This window comes from Platichthys flesus, chromosome 15, assembly GCF_949316205.1.
Source record: "Platichthys flesus chromosome 15, fPlaFle2.1, whole genome shotgun sequence".
Classification (NCBI taxonomy): Eukaryota; Metazoa; Chordata; class Actinopteri; order Pleuronectiformes; family Pleuronectidae; genus Platichthys; species Platichthys flesus.
Window position 1 is genome coordinate 12,294,314 of NC_084959.1, and position 16,574 is coordinate 12,310,887.

Sequence of the window (16,574 nt, forward strand, 5' to 3'; positions counted from 1 at the left end):
TTGTTTGAGAATGTATTCTATTTATCAGTGCCACTCACCCTTTTGTTGGTGCTTGTGCGATTCAGAATGTCCCTCCAGACCTCGCTATCTGCTGCTTCATCTTGGAGCAGTCCCTGTCCGTGCGGGCTCTGCAGGAGATGCTGTCCAACTCTTCTGTGGATGAGGTAAAGTCCAAACACTGTACTGAGATGTTGCCGTGTGTTTTTCATTCATCAACTGAAACTAACTATGTTTCTTTCCTGACCTGATGTCCCACGATCCTCCTCTCTCTCACCTGGCAACCACAGGCTGTCGATTTGGACAAATGGGTATGATTGCTCACTCGTCCTTTCAGTGTCCCATGTTAGGTTTTTGTGCAACCTGATAGTTTTTGTCACAACCCTATTCCACTTACAGCCTCTTCAGTGTTATTATAAAGCAACTTAGCTCAGTGTACCTAATAGATTAATGCCTAAGCTTCAACCTTCTCTGTGTTTTTGAAAATTGAATGCCTGTCATTTTAAATCACCCTAATATATAGTAGTTATTAGTTTGATATATAACCTTTCGCCGTTTATGAGACAACTTAGTGTTCCTTCTACTTCTCACACCTTCTTTTCGGGTTTGGGTTTGTCAGAAATAACAGCAGTTTTTATTCCATGTTTCCCGTTGCTGTCTGTAGAACGGCCCTATTGTTATTTTTCTATGTTGCCATTACGTTTTTACCCTGAGAGGGTTTCAAGGGACAACTTTGAATATGATACTCTCTTTTAATTGTTGTTAATTTAACTGACTTTGCCTCTACCTTTTCTTGCAGTCATCACAAGGAGGGGGTCACAGAACACTACTGTATGGACACGCCATCCTCCTTAAGCACACACACTCCAGCATGGTGAGCACATTTACAATCCAGTTTGTGGCTTCGGCTATTCCATTTTGTCTTTTCCGATAAGCAGCAGCTCGCTTTGCAGTTGATTACTCTCTAATCTGAATGTAAGTCTGATACCAACTCTCCATCCTACAGTACTTGAGCTGTTTGACTACTTCGCGTTCACTGACAGACAAACTGGCTTTTGATGTGGGCTTGCAGGAGGACTCCACAGGTGGCTATGAATGTTACTGGTCATTGTGTCCCACACAAGCTCTGTATCCTAAATGTTTTCTCTGTCCCAGGGGAGGCCTGCTGGTGGACCATCCATCCAGCCTCAAAGCAGAGGTCTGAAGGCGAGAAGGTCAGGGTGGGAGATGACCTCATTCTTGTCAGTGTATCTTCAGAGCGATACCTGGTAACCACAATTTGATTTACTCTCACAGTAACTGACAATTTGTCTGCTACAGTTCTCAAGAGAATGACCACATGCTCTCTTTTCAGCATCTGTCCTATGCCAGTGGCGACTTGATGGTCGATGCTTCCTTCATGCAAACGCTGTGGACCATGACGCCTGTGATGTCAGGATGTGAGCTTGCTGAAGGTCAGTAATTCTGCTGTTGCTAAAAAATAAAATCTCTTTTCTTCATGGACCTGTCAACTCTCACTCAGGGACATGACTCTCGCCCCCCAGGTTTTCTGACGGGAGGTTATGTGCTCAGGCTGTTCCATGGTCACATGGATGAGTGCTTGGCAATCCCTGGAGCTGAGCAAGGGGACGACCCGCGCAGGTGGGTTTAACTTCAGGAGATGTCACAATATGATTTAGGTTAACGATATAAAGCAAAACTGTGTATCTTTTACCAAGCAAAGTTAATCTCTGAATATTGGAAATAAATGTTTGTTTTGAATGAGCTCTAAGTCTTTTTAACTGATCAGCTCAGCATTACTATTGAACTTGCTGAGCCTGATTCGGACCATTTAAGATGCAACACTTTTCACTATATTACAGGTCATTGAACAATCAAACATATTCCAGAAGCTGCTAACTGAAAAATGTTCATTGCTCATCTCATAGTTTATTGACACTAACTGAAACCAATGCTTTAAAGAAGAGGGGTGGTAAATCAAAACATTTAGGAATTTGACTAAATGTAATATCCTGATGCTCCTGATGCTCATCATTGACTGAGATCTTTTTGTTTCTTTCAGAGTTGCTCATTATGAAGGAGGGGCTGTGTGCAGCCATGCCAGGTCCTTATGGAGACTGGAGCCGCTTCGTATCGGGTGGGTCTTGATTCCTCTTATTTAACAGCATGTGTTTTTCCATCACTCACTTTCAGGGAATTTACACCATACTGATGCTCACTCATTAATTCTGTGGATAGTTGGAGCGGAGGTCACATTAAATGGGGCCAGTCATTCCGGATCCGTCACATAACAACAGGCAGGTACCTCTGTCTGGATGAAGAGAAAGGACTGCTGCTGGTGGACCCTGAGAAGGCCGTTTCCAAGATGTCAGCCTTCTGCTTCAGAATTTCAAAGGTCACTGTCGTACAAAACTGACTTTGCTAGATTTCTGACAACTGTTTGAGAATCCATCGTGCAGTATAAAGATTCTTAAACCTTTTTATTTCAAACTACAGGAAAAAATCGAAGTGACCCAGAAGCGGGATGTTGAAGGAATGGGCATTCCTGAGATCAAGTATGGAGAGTCCATGTGCTTCGTACAGCACGTGTCAACAGGCCTCTGGCTTACATACGCTGCTGTCGATGCAAAATCTGCCCGTCTAGGTCCTTTAAAAAGAAAGGTGAGGCAATATTTTTCATCAAGACAGTCAGCAACACATAAACTCAACTATTCAAGTCAGCCTCTAGTGCATGAATATAAACCTGGGTTTTCAGAGCACTTACTGTATATTAAATTCTTAGGCAATACTCCATAAAGAAGGTCACATGGATGATGCGCTAACAGTGGCCAGATCTCAGACCGAAGAGTCCCAAGCAGCCAGAATGATTCACAGCACCACAGGCCTCTTCAACCAGTTCATCAAGTACTTTAGTTATATTTTATTCAACTCAATGCTAATAGTCATGCTTTTGTTTTTGTGTGTATTCTGATCATGTTCTTTTCATGTCCTCAGAGGTCTAGATGCTCTCAGTGGGAAAAACAAATCTTCCAATCCCCCATCTCTGCCTATGGACGCTGTGGTGCTCTCTCTGCAGGACCTGATTTTCTACTTCAGACCCCCCGAGGAAGAGCTGGAGCACGAGGACAAACAGTTCAAGCTTCGCTCCCTCAAGAACAGACAGAACCTCTTCCAGGAAGAGGTCAGTCTTCACACAGAAATATTCAACACTTGCATGTTTGGATTCCAATTTTAGCTTCTTTGATTTATTTTAAGTCAAAAACATATTTCAGTTCTTCATTTTTTTCTTGTCTTGTTTTGAACAGGGGATGATAACTCATGTTCTGGACTGTGTTGATCGGCTCAATGTCTACAACACAGCAGCCCACTTCTCAGAGTATGCAGGGGAGGAAGCTGCAGAGTCCTGGAAGGAGATAGTCAATTTACTGTATGAACTGCTAGGTACAGTATATCCTATCTATGCATTCACAGTGATTTAAGATTTGTCAGTTTCCCACATCGTGCTCCTTTTTGTGTTAATGAATATGATGCATTGACAATTGTTTCTGCGTTTCTTCTTTCATTAAGCGTCTTTGATCAGAGGGAATCGTGCAAACTGTGCTTTGTTCTGTGATAACCTCGACTGGTTGGTCAGCAAACTCGATCGTTTGGAGGCGTCTTCAGGTAAACAAGTCAAACAGAAGCTAATATAAATGTAAAATGTACAATTTAGCAACTGTTATCAAAGCTTTGGTGTTGCTCACTAGTATAAACTGGTGATTTGTCCCGTCATCTGGTTACAAACAGTATACACAAAGTGATCTATATGTAATATATCTGTAACTAACACCAACTACGTGAGCTTTTTGACCATACAATGTACAAAAACATTTCTAAAATCAAGATGATATAGATTTTCCGGGTTGGGATGCCAAACCCAATATTAAGCAATAAAAAAATATCTTGAATTAATAGAATAAACATATAGTTTTCATGTAAAGTGTGAAAGGCTCATTTATTTATTGGTAAATTCTGTTAATCTGTTACTGTCACATTTTCATGACAGGAATTCTGGAGGTGTTGTATTGTGTTCTGATTGAGAGTCCAGAGGTGTTGAACATTATCCAGGAGAATCACATCAAATCAATCATCTCCCTGCTGGATAAACATGGACGCAATCACAAGGTCAGGAATATATAACGCCCGAAGCTTAGGAATCTAATATTGAGCTACAAGGCAGCACAAGACCAGGGTCATGGTTTTCCGTCTTCTTTGTTTCACCAGGTGTTGGATGTGCTCTGTTCTCTGTGTGTGTGTAATGGGGTGGCAGTGAGGTCAAATCAGAATCTCATCACAGAGAATCTACTTCCGGGTCGGGACCTACTACTTCAAACCAACATTATCAATTATGTAACCAGGTGGGTGAATTTTTATCAGCACGTTTTAGGACGGATTAAAAATGCTTTGCACTCTGTTGTCTGTCCTCTGTCCTGTTTTTAAAGCGGCTGCTCTGACTCATCTCTTTGTCTTGTAAACCTCTCTCAGCATGAGACCCAACATTTTCCTTGGAACCTGTGAAGGATCCACTCAGTATAAGAAGTGGTATTTTGAGGTGATGGTGGACCACGTGGAGCCATTCCTCACGGCTCAGGCTTATCACCTGCGTGTGGGCTGGGCTCTGACGGAGGGCTATAGTCCTTACCCTGGTGGAGGTGAAGGCTGGGGTGCTAACGGCGTTGGGGACGACCTCTACTCCTACAGTTTTGACGGACTTAACCTCTGGTCAGGTAAAGTAAACATGTTATAATTAAAGAGCTGCTCCACCCCCTGCTCAGATTTAGAAAAATAAGTTGACATGTATGATGGGTACTTAAAACTCTATTCTGGCATTGTTCATGCTGGCTCTGCATCACAAGGTCACATCTTACTGGGCCAGGGTTGTTTCTATAAGAACATGTCAAAATGTCTTCTGTGAAAACAAATGCTTCTGTGCTTTTGTCTGATACAACAAAATAAACCATAACAATCAGTGAAATTAGACCGACAACACAAAAAGAAAACAAATAATAATTGAAATAAAAAACATAACCTAACTACTTCCTCCGTGGGTCCATAGGACGTGTTCCGCGTCACGTTGCAACACCCAATCAGCACATCCTGGCAGCAGAGGACGTCATAAGCTGCTGTTTGGACCTGAGCGTGCCGAGCATTTCCTTTCGTATCAACGGGTATCCTGTTCAAGGAATGTTTGAGAACTTCAACCTGGACGGCCTGTTTTTCCCCGCTGTCAGCTTCTCTGCGGGCGTTAAGTAGGACATTGTTAATTATGAATAAATACTACAAATTGATTCCTTTGTTTCAAAAGCACAGCACAGATGAGACATGGGGCCAATGACTATTTTCCACTCTTACTTCAAGGTTGCGATTTCTTCTCGGAGGGCGTCACGGGGATTTCAAGTTCCAACCGCCCCCCGGCTACGCTCCTTGCTATGAGGCAGTGCTTCCCAGGGACCGTTTGCGGATCGAGCCCATCAAGGAGTATAAGCATGATTTCGAGGGCATCCGCAACCTGCTGGGTCCGACTCAATCCCTCTCGCACACAGCTTTCACTCCTTGCCCCGTGGACACTATACAGGTGAAAACCTTATTCCACCTCCTTTTTATTCTCATCTGTTCCCCTGCACTGAATTTATTCTCTTTTCAGATTGTGTTGCCTCCTCATTTGGAACGCATTCGAGAGAAGCTTGCAGAAAATAGCCATGAGTTATGGGCTGTTACTCGCATTGAACAAGGATGGACCTACGGACCAGTGAGTGTTTTCAGCATTGGTTATTTTTATCAAGGAAAATCATGTTGTGTATACAAACAATGTTATTTTTAAATTAAGTTTCGTGACGACAACAAGAAGCTGCATCCCTGCCTGGTGGATTTCCAGAGTCTGCCTGAACCAGAGAAGAACTACAATTTAGCCATGTCAGGAGAGACACTGAAGTAAGTCAGGGACCTCACTTAATTAACGGCGCTGTGCTTTTGTCTGTTTGTATTTCTAATGACGTGTGATTCAAATCAAAGGACCCTGCTTGCACTCGGCTGCCATGTAGGGATGGGTGATGAGAAAGCAGAGGAAAATCTGAAAAGGAACAAGCTCCCCAAAACGTGAGATGCAGTGCATACCTTTATTTTGATTTATTCTGTGACATTGCCTCTATTTTATCATTTGTACTGTTGATGACTTCAGAAAAACTCTCCACAACCGTTTCTGATCATAAAGCATTGTTCATCAGTTACATGCAGAGTAGTGGATATAAGCCGGCGCCTCTGGACCTCAACTACGTCAAGCTGACCCCGAATCAAAACACTCTTGTTGAGAGACTGGCCGAAAACGGACACAACGTTTGGGCAAGAGACCGAGTTCGCCAGGGCTGGACATACAGCATTGTCCAGGTACCACCCTATGATGATAATAATAGTAATAATACCCATGTGTCTAGATGTATCTATGGATGCATGGTGAGTGAATGTAGTTTTTTCATATTTTACTCCATGTCCCTTTGTGATATTTTGTTTTGCAGGATATTATGAACAAGCGCAATCCGCGCCTGGTTCCTTACAACTTACTTGACGAAAAGACTAAGAAGACGAACAGAGACACAGTTTGTGCAGCTGTTCGCACTCTCATTGGATATGGTTACAATATAGAACCACCTGACCAGGAGGGCTGTAAGTTTACACTGCTATCTATTTGCAGGATAAATATATATTTTTATCTACACCTATAAAATTCATTATTAGAAACACAAGCCTTTTGTTGAATGTAAACGCTTTCTTGTAAATTCTGTTTTGTTTGTGTACATGTAGGCATTGGACCTGGAAGCACCCGTGGAGATAAGATCCGAGTTTTCCGAGCAGAGAAATCTTACGCTGTCACTCAGGGGAAGTGGTACTTTGAGTTTGAGGCTGTGACAGTCGGGGAGATGAGAGTGGGCTGGGCAAGACCCAATGTTCGTGCAGACACTGAACTCGGTGCAGACGAGTTCGCATACGTCTTCAATGGTTTCAAGGTCTGAGCAAGACTGAGTTTAAATGGTTGTGAACGATGTCGAATCCTCTGTCATACTCCAATCGAAAATCCTTTTTTTCCTTTTCAGGCTCAACGTTGGCATGTGGGAAATGAGTCATTTGGTCGTCAGTGGCTCTCCGGTGACGTGGTGGGTTGTATGATTGACCTGACAGAGATGAACATCATGTTCACACTCAACGGGGAAATGTTGATCAGTGACTCAGGCTCAGAGATGGCCTTTAAGGATATTGAGATTGGGGAAGGTAAGTAGAGTGAGAGATGACAGCAAATGTTCTCAGACATTACACGTGGGTCTGTTTTTTTCATGAATTTCACGTATGTTTTAAACCTCCCCAGGATTTATACCCGTGTGCAGTCTGGGCCTCTCCCAGGTCGGAAGGATCAACTTGGGTCAGAACGTCAGCAGTCTTCGTTACTTTACCATCTGTGGCCTGCAGGAGGGATTTGAACCCTTTGCCATCAACATGAAGAGAGACATCACCATGTGGTTCAGCAAGAGCCTTCCCCAGTTTAAAATTGTGCCTACGGATCATCCTCACATTGAGGTATTGTGCATCAGCTGTCAGTGTTTTGATGAAATATAAAAGTCATAATTTTCTTAATATTTTCTCGATCACCACCTGCCCTCTATTTATTTATGCCTTAGGTCTCCCGTGTTGATGGAACAGTGGAATCAGCTCCTTGCCTCAAAGCGACCCACAAGACATTCGGTTCTCAGAACGCCAACACGGATCTGCTGTTCTTCAGGCTCAGTATGCCAGTAGAGTTTCACGAGACCTTCAAAGTCACAGCAGGCACCACCCTCCTTACCCGTACACTGACCAACCCTGAGGATGAGGTGATCGAGGTGGACCCGGACTCTGATTTTGAAATACTCAAGAAGTCTGCCACTCGCAATGAGCAGGAGGAGGAGAAGAAAGAACCCTCTGTGCCGAAAGAGATCCCCAAGAACGGAGAGAATGAGAAGGATGCCTCAACTGAGAAAAGCAAGAAGAAAGGGTACCGAATCAAGCAGCTCGATTTGCTACAGGTTGGATACTATTTACTTTTTGATTTATTGTGACCAACTGCTGTCGTTATTTGCAGATTCCTCTTCAAGGCTAAGAAGGCTGCGCTTATGTCATCACCGCCTGTTGTTCCCACCATGCCCCGCTTAATGGAGGATGTGGTGCCAGACGACAGGGACGATGTTGACATTATCCTCAACACTACGACAGTATGGCTATAACTTATAAATTTGTTATTTTTCACATTGAACTTGTCTGTCACTACTGTTATAATCGTTCTAATGTTTATATCCAACCACCTCCTTTTTCTTTCACTAGTATTACTACTCTGTGCGAGTGTTTGCGGGACAGGAGCCCAGTGGCGTGTGGGTGGGCTGGATCACACCTGATTATCATCAGTATGACCTTCATTTTGACATCAGCAAAGTGAGAAATGTTACAGTCACTGTAGGTGATGATAAAGGCAACATTCACGGCAGGTATGTTCCCTTTGTTGACAGATAAAACAAAAAAATGACATATTTTCATTCAAATATTGGCATCTGGTGATTTCCTTTTGTCTGTTTTCGTCAGTATAAAACGCAGTAACTGCTACATGGTTTGTGGAGGGGAGTTCAGCAGCTCCCAGCAGACCAGAGTCAGTCAGGAGGATTTTGTGATTGGCTGTCTAATTGATCTGGACACAGGACTCATGACTTTCACTGCTAATGGAAAAGAGATAAACACATTTTACCAGGTCAGAAAGGTTTCAATCTCATATTCATACTGTTCCTTTTAAAGGCTCTGTCGTTTAATGCAAACATGCCATGTTCGCCTACTTCAGGTGGAGCCCAACACAAAGCTGTTCCCAGCTGTCTTCGTGCTTCCCTCCAGTCAGAATATGATTCAGTTTGAACTGGGAAAGCTCAAGGTCGGTCTACTGGGATCTTCACAATCAAGACTATAATCGTATATTTCCATTTTTACTCTGAAACTATCTTCTTTAATACATCACCTGTCTTCCCTTACCTATCTGACCAGAACATTATGCCAATCTCTGCCGCCATGTTCCGGAGTGAGCGCAAGAATGCCGTCCCCCAGTGCCCTCCTAGACTGGACGTCCAAATGTTAACCCCTGTCATCTGGAGCCGCATGCCAAACAACTTCCTGGCTCCGGAGACAGGCCGTATAAGTGAGAGACTGGGTTGGGTGGTGCAGTGTAAGGAGCCGCTTACCATGATGGCCCTCCACATTCCAGAGGAGAACAGGTTAGAGCTTATAAACATTATGACAGAGAAGGACAGAGTTTATTTTTCTTTTTTTCAGCAAAAATAACCTCTTAACATTTCCCAGGTGTATAGACATCCTGGAGCTGTCTGAACGTATGGACCTGCTGAAGTTCCACTATCATACTCTGAAGCTCTACGGCTCAGTGTGTGCTCTGGGAAACAATCGTGTGGCTCACGCTCTGTGCAGCCACGTGGATGAATCCCAGCTCTTCTACTCCATCGAGAACACCTACCTACCCGGACCAATGAGGAGTGGCTTCTACGACCTGCTCATCAGCATGCACCTGGAGTCCGCCAAGAGGAACCGACTGGGAACCAACAAGGAGTTCATAGTTCCAATGACGGATGAAACACGCAGTATTACTCTGTACTCAGACAAATCTCACGCTTTACCTGGGGTCGGCCTCACGACATGTCTACGTCCCAAACTCCATTTCTCATCTATTGGCTTTGTGGGAACAGATCAAAACATCTACACACTGAGTCCCGTGATCCCCTTACAGGTGAGCTGGTACAGGTATCACAGGTATTTAAGGTGCTACAGAGACACTAATAATTTAAAGTTGCTTGTTTTTCCAGGTGTTAAAGACCAAGGCCCTAAACATGCTGACTGAGGCGGTGCAAGACGGTGGTCAAGCCATGAGGGATCCTGTGGGAGGTAGTGTTGAGTTTCACTTTGTTCCAATCCTGAAGCTCATCAGTACTCTCCTCATCATGGGTGTGTTTGATGATGAAGACGTCACACACATTCTGAAGATGATTGAGCCGACGGTCTTCAGTAGCAAGAAAGACGAGGAGCCTGCCGATGAGAAAGAGGAGAAGGATCAAAAAGCTCCTCCAAAACCCGGAGCGTCGGAGGAAGGACAGCAGGAAGCTGCAGAGGAAGAAGAAGAGGAGTATGAGGATGACGGTTTGGGTGAGGATGAGGAGGAGGAAGATTTTGAAGAAGAGGAAGAATTAGAGGAGGCAGAATCGACCATGCCACGCAATGACGTGGTGAAGAAGATCGAGCAAACAAATGGTGAAAAAGGTGCAGAGGAAACGGAGAAAGAGATGAAACCTGCAGAGGCTAAAGAAGGGGAAGCTAAAGAACATCTGGAGCAAGGACTTTTCCAGATGAAGCTTCCAGAGTCCGTTAAATTACAGGTACGTATTTTCTATTTTTGAACAATTATTATTAGTTTCTACCTCACAGTATTAATGATTCACGTTGCTTTTGTCCTTCAGATGTGCACTCTACTGCAGTATTTCTGTGACTGTGAGCTACGCCACAGAGTGGAGGCCATCACAGCCTTTTCTGACCAGTTCGTCAGCCAGATCCAGTCCAACCAGCGGCATCGCTACAATGAACTGATGCTGGCCTTCACCATGAGTGCGGCCGAGACCGCCCGCAAGACCCGAGAATTTCGGTCCCCACCACAGGAGCAGGTACACTTGATGATTGATAAAGTGTGTTGAACAGTGTTAGGTTAAAGAAAATCTTAATTCTTAAAACTCTCTAACACTGTTGGAAAAGGAATCTAGACTGTATTTCTGTGTAACTTCTGCAACCTTGTGTATTTTAATTTGGTCTGGAACAAAACAAATATGTCCACTATATCCTGTCATATAAACCCAGAACAGTCAGTGCTTTCGTTCAAGAGCTTGAGTTTGAAATAGTTTTCATGGTTAAGTTTAGCCATTTTATGGGAATTAATTAAATGAGCACATTTGCTTACACGTTTTTTGTCCTATTTACAAAGGTCAACATGCTAATGAACTTCAAAAACTGCGCTGAAGATGAAGAGTGCCCCATTCCCGATGAGGTCCGAGAATCCCTGCTGGTTTTTCACAATGTTCTGCTGGTCCACTGTGGTCAGTTTCCATCTATAGATTCAAGTCTACGTACATCAGAATTTAAAGTAAACACTACGCATGGCAGGTTTAGACATACTTTACAATATGTTCTTCAAAACTTCACTCTCAGGTGTTCATATTGAAGAAGAAGAGCAAGAGGAGGAGGTGGATTATTCCCTCCGCGGACGACTGTTACGTTTGTTGGTAAAGGTGAAGAAGTTCCACGAGAAGAAGGTGGTGCTGGAGCCGGAGCCACAGGAAGATAAAAAACCAAGTGAGTCTCAGCTGCAATAAAAATGCAGCTTTTGAGTCAAAACATTGCTTTGTTAACAAGTATAGTTGTAAATAGAGGCTATGTTGAACATTTATATATTTCTAAAACGTCTTTGACACTCACAATAACTACCCTACGTTTGCATTACTGCTTAACCCTTTGTTCTGTGTTTATTAGGCACACTGCAGGAGCTGATTTCCCATACCATGATCCACTGGGCCCAGGAATCATTCATTCAGAACCCTGAGCTTGTGCGCATGATGTTCAGCCTCCTTCACAGGCAGTACGATGGGCTGGGCGAGCTCATGCGGGCCCTCCCCAAGGCCTACACCATTAATGCGGTATCAATTCGGGACACTATGGACCTGCTGGAGTGCCTGGGGCAGATCCGCTCACTGCTCATTGTCCAGATGGGTCCAGAGGAAGAGAGGCTTATGATTCAAAGCATCGGGTGGATATACGATTTATTTAACTTGAAATCTTCCTATTGAAGTGAATCCTGTATCCGGGCTGTAGAGTAACTTATTTTTTCTTTCCCTTCAGGAACATCATGAGTAACAAAGTTTTCTATCAGCACCCCAACTTGATGCGAGCGCTGGGCATGCACGAAACTGTAATGGAGGTCATGGTTAATGTACTGGGTGGTGGGGATTCAAAGGTATGTTATTGACTCACCAGACCTTGCTTCTTATCACCATCAGGGAATAGACTGAAGAAGGTGATAAGACCATGATTTCTTCTTGTCTTTCAACAGGAGATCAGATTCCCTCGGGTGGTGACAAACTGTTGCCGTTTCCTTTGCTATTTCTGTCGCATCAGTCGCCAAAATCAGCGCTCTATGTTTGACCACCTCAACTACCTTCTGCAGAACAGTGGCATCGGCCTTGGTGATTGCTTTTGTTGAGTTCCAGCATTATTCTTGCTCATATTTTATCCTTGATATGTGACGAAGCTCATCAACATGTGCTGTTTTTTAGGAATGCGGGGCTCCACCCCCTTGGACGTGGCTGCTGCGTCTTGTATCGACAACAATGAGCTTGCACTGGCTCTCCAGGAACAGGACCTGGAAATGGTAAAAATGGAATCAATGTTTATTAAGCAAGCTTTGTGCAAAATTCTACATCACTTGACTAAACTGATTTATTTTATTTCCAGGTGGTCAAGTATTTAGCTGGATGTGGACTGCAGAGCTGCCCGATGCTGCTGTCTAAAGGCTACCCTGACATTGGATGGAATCCGTGTGGTGGAGAGAAATACTTGGACTTTCTTCGTTTTGCTGTGTTTGTCAACGGTATGAAATTCTGACACCCATATTGTTTCTGTTACGCCCCTATTGTTTCTGTTGTTCATCCTCACTTATATCAATGTTGTTCTTTTCCTCATGTAGGAGAGAGCGTAGAAGAGAATGCCAACGTGGTGGTACGTCTCCTCATCCGCAGACCTGAGTGCTTTGGTCCGGCCCTGAGAGGGGAAGGAGGCAATGGTCTTCTGGCTGCAATAGAGGAGGCCATCAAGATATCAGAGGACCCTGCAAGAGATGGACCTAGTGTAAAGAAAGACAGACGCTTTCCAATGTAAGAGCTCTTAGCTGTTTATGAGGAGGCATCAGTCGGTTTATTGTCTTCTCCAGTGTTGCTGAAGCAGAAAGATTAAGAGACACAATTTATTTTCATGAAGGTTTGGGGGAGAGGAGCAGCATGAGGAGAACAAGGTGCACCTGGGAAATGCCATCATGTCGTTCTACTCCGCTCTGATCGACTTGCTGGGACGCTGCGCTCCAGAGATGCATGTAAGCTATCTAGTAGCCACTGTGGCTTCTTTGACTTAGAGAGAAAGAACAAATATAAGAATCTGAAATCTTATTGGAAATGTGTTTATTTAAAAGCTTGTCTTTTGTCTCTACAGTTGATTCAGGCTGGTAAGGGTGAGGCTCTGAGGATCAGGGCCATTCTGAGGTCTCTTGTCCCTCTTGAGGATCTGGTGGGAGTCATCAGCCTTTCTCTTCAGATTCCTGCTTTAGGAAAAGGTAAACATTTGGGAGACTTTATAATTGTGTGACATTAGCCCTAGGGTTGGTAATCCAGGAAATTTAGCAAGAGCCGGAAAATATGCAAATGATAAATCCTACCCCCTCCTTTCAGCCCTCATGTCAAAGCTACGCAAAAACACTTGAATGCAAACTGACACCTGATAGAAGATTTTAAAGAATAAAAGTGTTTCAGAAAAAAATCATCAACCCTACATGCAAGTTAGTATTGATTTATTTAATGAATGAACAAAATGTGAGCCTTATATCCTCAGTATATGTTCAAGGTTTAACTTCCACATAAGATTGCCATACATATTTTACAGCCAAATGCTTAAAGGTTTTTGTAGCATCAGATAACTTCAACCTAACTTAACATGTTTTCTTTTATAATGTCGCACTCAGACAACAGCATCATAGAGCCAAAGATGTCCGCTAGTTTTGTGCCGGATCACAAGGCGCCCATGGTGCTGTTCCTGGACAGAGTGTATGGTATTGACAACCAGGATTTCTTGCTCCACGTGCTGGAGGTGGGATTTCTGCCTGACATGAGGGCTGCTGCCTCTCTGGACACGGTGAGCCTCAATCTATTTAGACACATGTAGTCGTACCTAGGGTTGCAAAGGGGCGGAACATTTCCGTTAAATTTCCGGAAACTTTCCATGGGAATATTCAGCTCTGGAATTTGGGGAATTTTGAAAAAAAATAAATTACACAAATTAAACGCTGAGCACTAAAAACATGATTCAAAACTCTATTTCAAAGATGTATGGAATGCAGCACACACTGCACGTTGAATTTCAACCCTCCACTGTGCATTTCTCCATCACATGCACAGATAATTTCCAGCATCCTGCACACTACAGCAGGGCTATTGAGGCCTCCTGTAGTGTGCAGGACTAGTCAGGTAAGTTTTGATGATATTACCGGGGGAAATATATTAGCATTCTGATTGAGGATTGTTTATCTGTTCATCTAGCCTATTTCTATTCATTTATCCATCAATTGTAAAATATTTTGAAAGACAATACCAATTGGCCAACTATTTTTATCTCTGGCATTGCTTTAGTGTTTTTTTACAAGCTTTTTTCTCATCTTATCCTACAGAGCATTGCCACGTGCACTATCTCCTGTGTGGAGGCATTCCACCCCAGCCAATGTAGAAGGAAAGGCTTTGTACATTTGCAAATACTGTGCAAAGACCTATGTTAAGAATGACACAAAGATGTAGAAGCATATAGTCAAGTGCCCAAAGTTTCCTCAGGGCTCAAATCAGCCTATGACAAAACAAAATGTTAATATTTGTCTGTATATGACAAGGTAAATACAGTTAGTATAAATTACCCACACAATTTCCAGTTTATTCCTTTTAATTCCCATTAATTCCCATGGAAAGTTTCCAGCTTTGAATATTCCCGGAATTTTGCAACCCTAGTCGTACCGTATATGAACCTGGAGGAGAAGTGCCAAGCAGGATTATGACTATTGTTGGGTTTATTTCGCAGGTTGCTTTCAGCACCACAGAGATGGCCCTCGCTTTGAACCGCTACCTGTGCTCTGCTGTGTTGCCACTCATCACCAAGTGCGCCCCACTCTTTGCTGGCAGCGACCACCGCGCCATAATGATCGACTCCATGTTGCACACAATCTACCGGCTGTCTCGTGGACGAGCCTTTACAAAGGCCCAAAGAGACATCATTGAAGAGTGCCTAATGGCTTTGTGCAAGTGAGTTGAGCTCATGGAAAACTTGACATATTATTCATCATCACCAGCTTAATTTTACTTTGTTTATCTTACTTTCAGACATCTACGTCCCTCCATGCTTCAGCACCTGCTCAGACGGCTGGTGTTTGATGTGCCCATTCTAAACGAGTACGCCAAAATGCCACTGAAGGTATGAGGACCTTAAAACTATTGAAACGTATTTTCCCTTACGGTTTTTAATTCCTACATTCACCATTATACTTTTTGCATCCTGCAGCTTCTAACCAATCACTATGAGCGTTGTTGGAAATATTATTGCCTCCCTAATGGTTGGGCCAACTTTGGGCTGGCGTCAGAGGAGGAGCTGCATCTGACCCGAAAACTGTTTTGGGGAATCTTTGAATCGTTGGCACACAAGGTGGAGCTCCTGCAGTATTTTGTCTTGTTCCATACAACTTATGGTGTATGCATGCATGTATTGTAATACCTTTTTATGCCATTCCAGAAATTTGATGCAGAGATTTTCAAAATATCTATGCCATGCATCTGTGCCATCGCTGGAGCCATTCCTCCCGACTATGTAGATGCCAGTTACTCCTCCAAAACAGAGAAAAAGGCGTCAGTAGATGCAGAGGGAAACTTTGATCCGAAACCAGTGGAGACGACAAAGTGAGAGGATGTTTGTCACTGTGCCATTCATAAAGACATATAGTACCTCTTTAAAATAATTACAAATGGTCTCTGATCTTTCCTCCAACCACAGTACCATCATCCCTGAGAGACTGGATCCCTTCATCAACAAATATGCTGAATATACACATGATAGATGGGCCTTTGAAAAGGTAAATCTTTTGTTTAACATTTACTGAACTCACTCACATTAGTTTAAATACTTATCCAGGAGCAACATGTTTGGTAAATTTGATCAGAACAGCTTTGCTGGAAAAAAAGTAGATACAGTCTTACTGTGAAATAAACTCTTATATATGTAACCAGAAATACCCGTTATAATACATATTTTATTTGCATGTATGTTTCAGATCCAGAATAACTGGTCCTATGGTGAAGTGTTGGATGAAAATGCAAAAACTCATCCGATGCTGAGGCCGTACAAAACCTTCTCAGAGAAAGTAGGTTTCCAGTCACACTCTACATTGAATTTTTCTGAGCTTTTACTTAATCTGTTCTCTACTTCTCATCACTCTGGTTTCTCTCCTGATAGGACAAAGAGATCTACCGTTGGCCGATCAAAGAGTCGATCAAAGCCATGGTGGCGTGGGAGTGGACTATAGATAAAGCGAGAGAGGATGAGGAGTCGGACAAGAAGAAAGCAACCTCACGTAAAATCTCACAGACCGCTCAGGTAAAGAGCAACTGGATGATTGTTTATATAATAATGTC

The 16,574-nt window shown here is 43.3% G+C and overlaps 1 protein-coding gene across 1 annotated transcript in view; it reads left to right on the plus strand.

The window, feature by feature from the left end:
- Window positions 1-16,574, plus strand: part of LOC133969288 (ryanodine receptor 1-like) — a 45,626-nt gene that overhangs the window by 4,315 nt on the left and 24,737 nt on the right. The window contains exons 3-56 of the mRNA XM_062405674.1: window positions 66-164; window positions 288-308; window positions 797-871; window positions 1,004-1,082; window positions 1,153-1,265; window positions 1,352-1,451; window positions 1,542-1,638; window positions 2,060-2,134; window positions 2,236-2,392; window positions 2,494-2,658; window positions 2,780-2,901; window positions 2,992-3,178; window positions 3,303-3,438; window positions 3,565-3,660; window positions 4,043-4,161; window positions 4,261-4,394; window positions 4,522-4,763; window positions 5,093-5,285; window positions 5,395-5,611; window positions 5,681-5,785; window positions 5,864-5,967; window positions 6,049-6,132; window positions 6,261-6,420; window positions 6,549-6,696; window positions 6,835-7,037; window positions 7,125-7,299; window positions 7,394-7,602; window positions 7,704-8,056; window positions 8,144-8,273; window positions 8,383-8,543; window positions 8,638-8,800; window positions 8,888-8,974; window positions 9,085-9,311; window positions 9,397-9,835; window positions 9,912-10,478; window positions 10,560-10,760; window positions 11,075-11,186; window positions 11,299-11,442; window positions 11,620-11,893; window positions 11,986-12,100; window positions 12,197-12,329; window positions 12,420-12,514; window positions 12,598-12,733; window positions 12,830-13,016; window positions 13,120-13,231; window positions 13,348-13,468; window positions 13,874-14,043; window positions 14,974-15,194; window positions 15,273-15,363; window positions 15,451-15,591; window positions 15,679-15,842; window positions 15,937-16,015; window positions 16,214-16,303; window positions 16,396-16,536. Coding sequence (XP_062261658.1) covers window positions 66-164; window positions 288-308; window positions 797-871; window positions 1,004-1,082; window positions 1,153-1,265; window positions 1,352-1,451; window positions 1,542-1,638; window positions 2,060-2,134; window positions 2,236-2,392; window positions 2,494-2,658; window positions 2,780-2,901; window positions 2,992-3,178; window positions 3,303-3,438; window positions 3,565-3,660; window positions 4,043-4,161; window positions 4,261-4,394; window positions 4,522-4,763; window positions 5,093-5,285; window positions 5,395-5,611; window positions 5,681-5,785; window positions 5,864-5,967; window positions 6,049-6,132; window positions 6,261-6,420; window positions 6,549-6,696; window positions 6,835-7,037; window positions 7,125-7,299; window positions 7,394-7,602; window positions 7,704-8,056; window positions 8,144-8,273; window positions 8,383-8,543; window positions 8,638-8,800; window positions 8,888-8,974; window positions 9,085-9,311; window positions 9,397-9,835; window positions 9,912-10,478; window positions 10,560-10,760; window positions 11,075-11,186; window positions 11,299-11,442; window positions 11,620-11,893; window positions 11,986-12,100; window positions 12,197-12,329; window positions 12,420-12,514; window positions 12,598-12,733; window positions 12,830-13,016; window positions 13,120-13,231; window positions 13,348-13,468; window positions 13,874-14,043; window positions 14,974-15,194; window positions 15,273-15,363; window positions 15,451-15,591; window positions 15,679-15,842; window positions 15,937-16,015; window positions 16,214-16,303; window positions 16,396-16,536 — 8,469 coding nt within the window. The remainder of the gene's footprint in view (window positions 1-65; window positions 165-287; window positions 309-796; window positions 872-1,003; window positions 1,083-1,152; window positions 1,266-1,351; window positions 1,452-1,541; window positions 1,639-2,059; window positions 2,135-2,235; window positions 2,393-2,493; window positions 2,659-2,779; window positions 2,902-2,991; window positions 3,179-3,302; window positions 3,439-3,564; window positions 3,661-4,042; window positions 4,162-4,260; window positions 4,395-4,521; window positions 4,764-5,092; window positions 5,286-5,394; window positions 5,612-5,680; window positions 5,786-5,863; window positions 5,968-6,048; window positions 6,133-6,260; window positions 6,421-6,548; window positions 6,697-6,834; window positions 7,038-7,124; window positions 7,300-7,393; window positions 7,603-7,703; window positions 8,057-8,143; window positions 8,274-8,382; window positions 8,544-8,637; window positions 8,801-8,887; window positions 8,975-9,084; window positions 9,312-9,396; window positions 9,836-9,911; window positions 10,479-10,559; window positions 10,761-11,074; window positions 11,187-11,298; window positions 11,443-11,619; window positions 11,894-11,985; window positions 12,101-12,196; window positions 12,330-12,419; window positions 12,515-12,597; window positions 12,734-12,829; window positions 13,017-13,119; window positions 13,232-13,347; window positions 13,469-13,873; window positions 14,044-14,973; window positions 15,195-15,272; window positions 15,364-15,450; window positions 15,592-15,678; window positions 15,843-15,936; window positions 16,016-16,213; window positions 16,304-16,395; window positions 16,537-16,574) is intronic.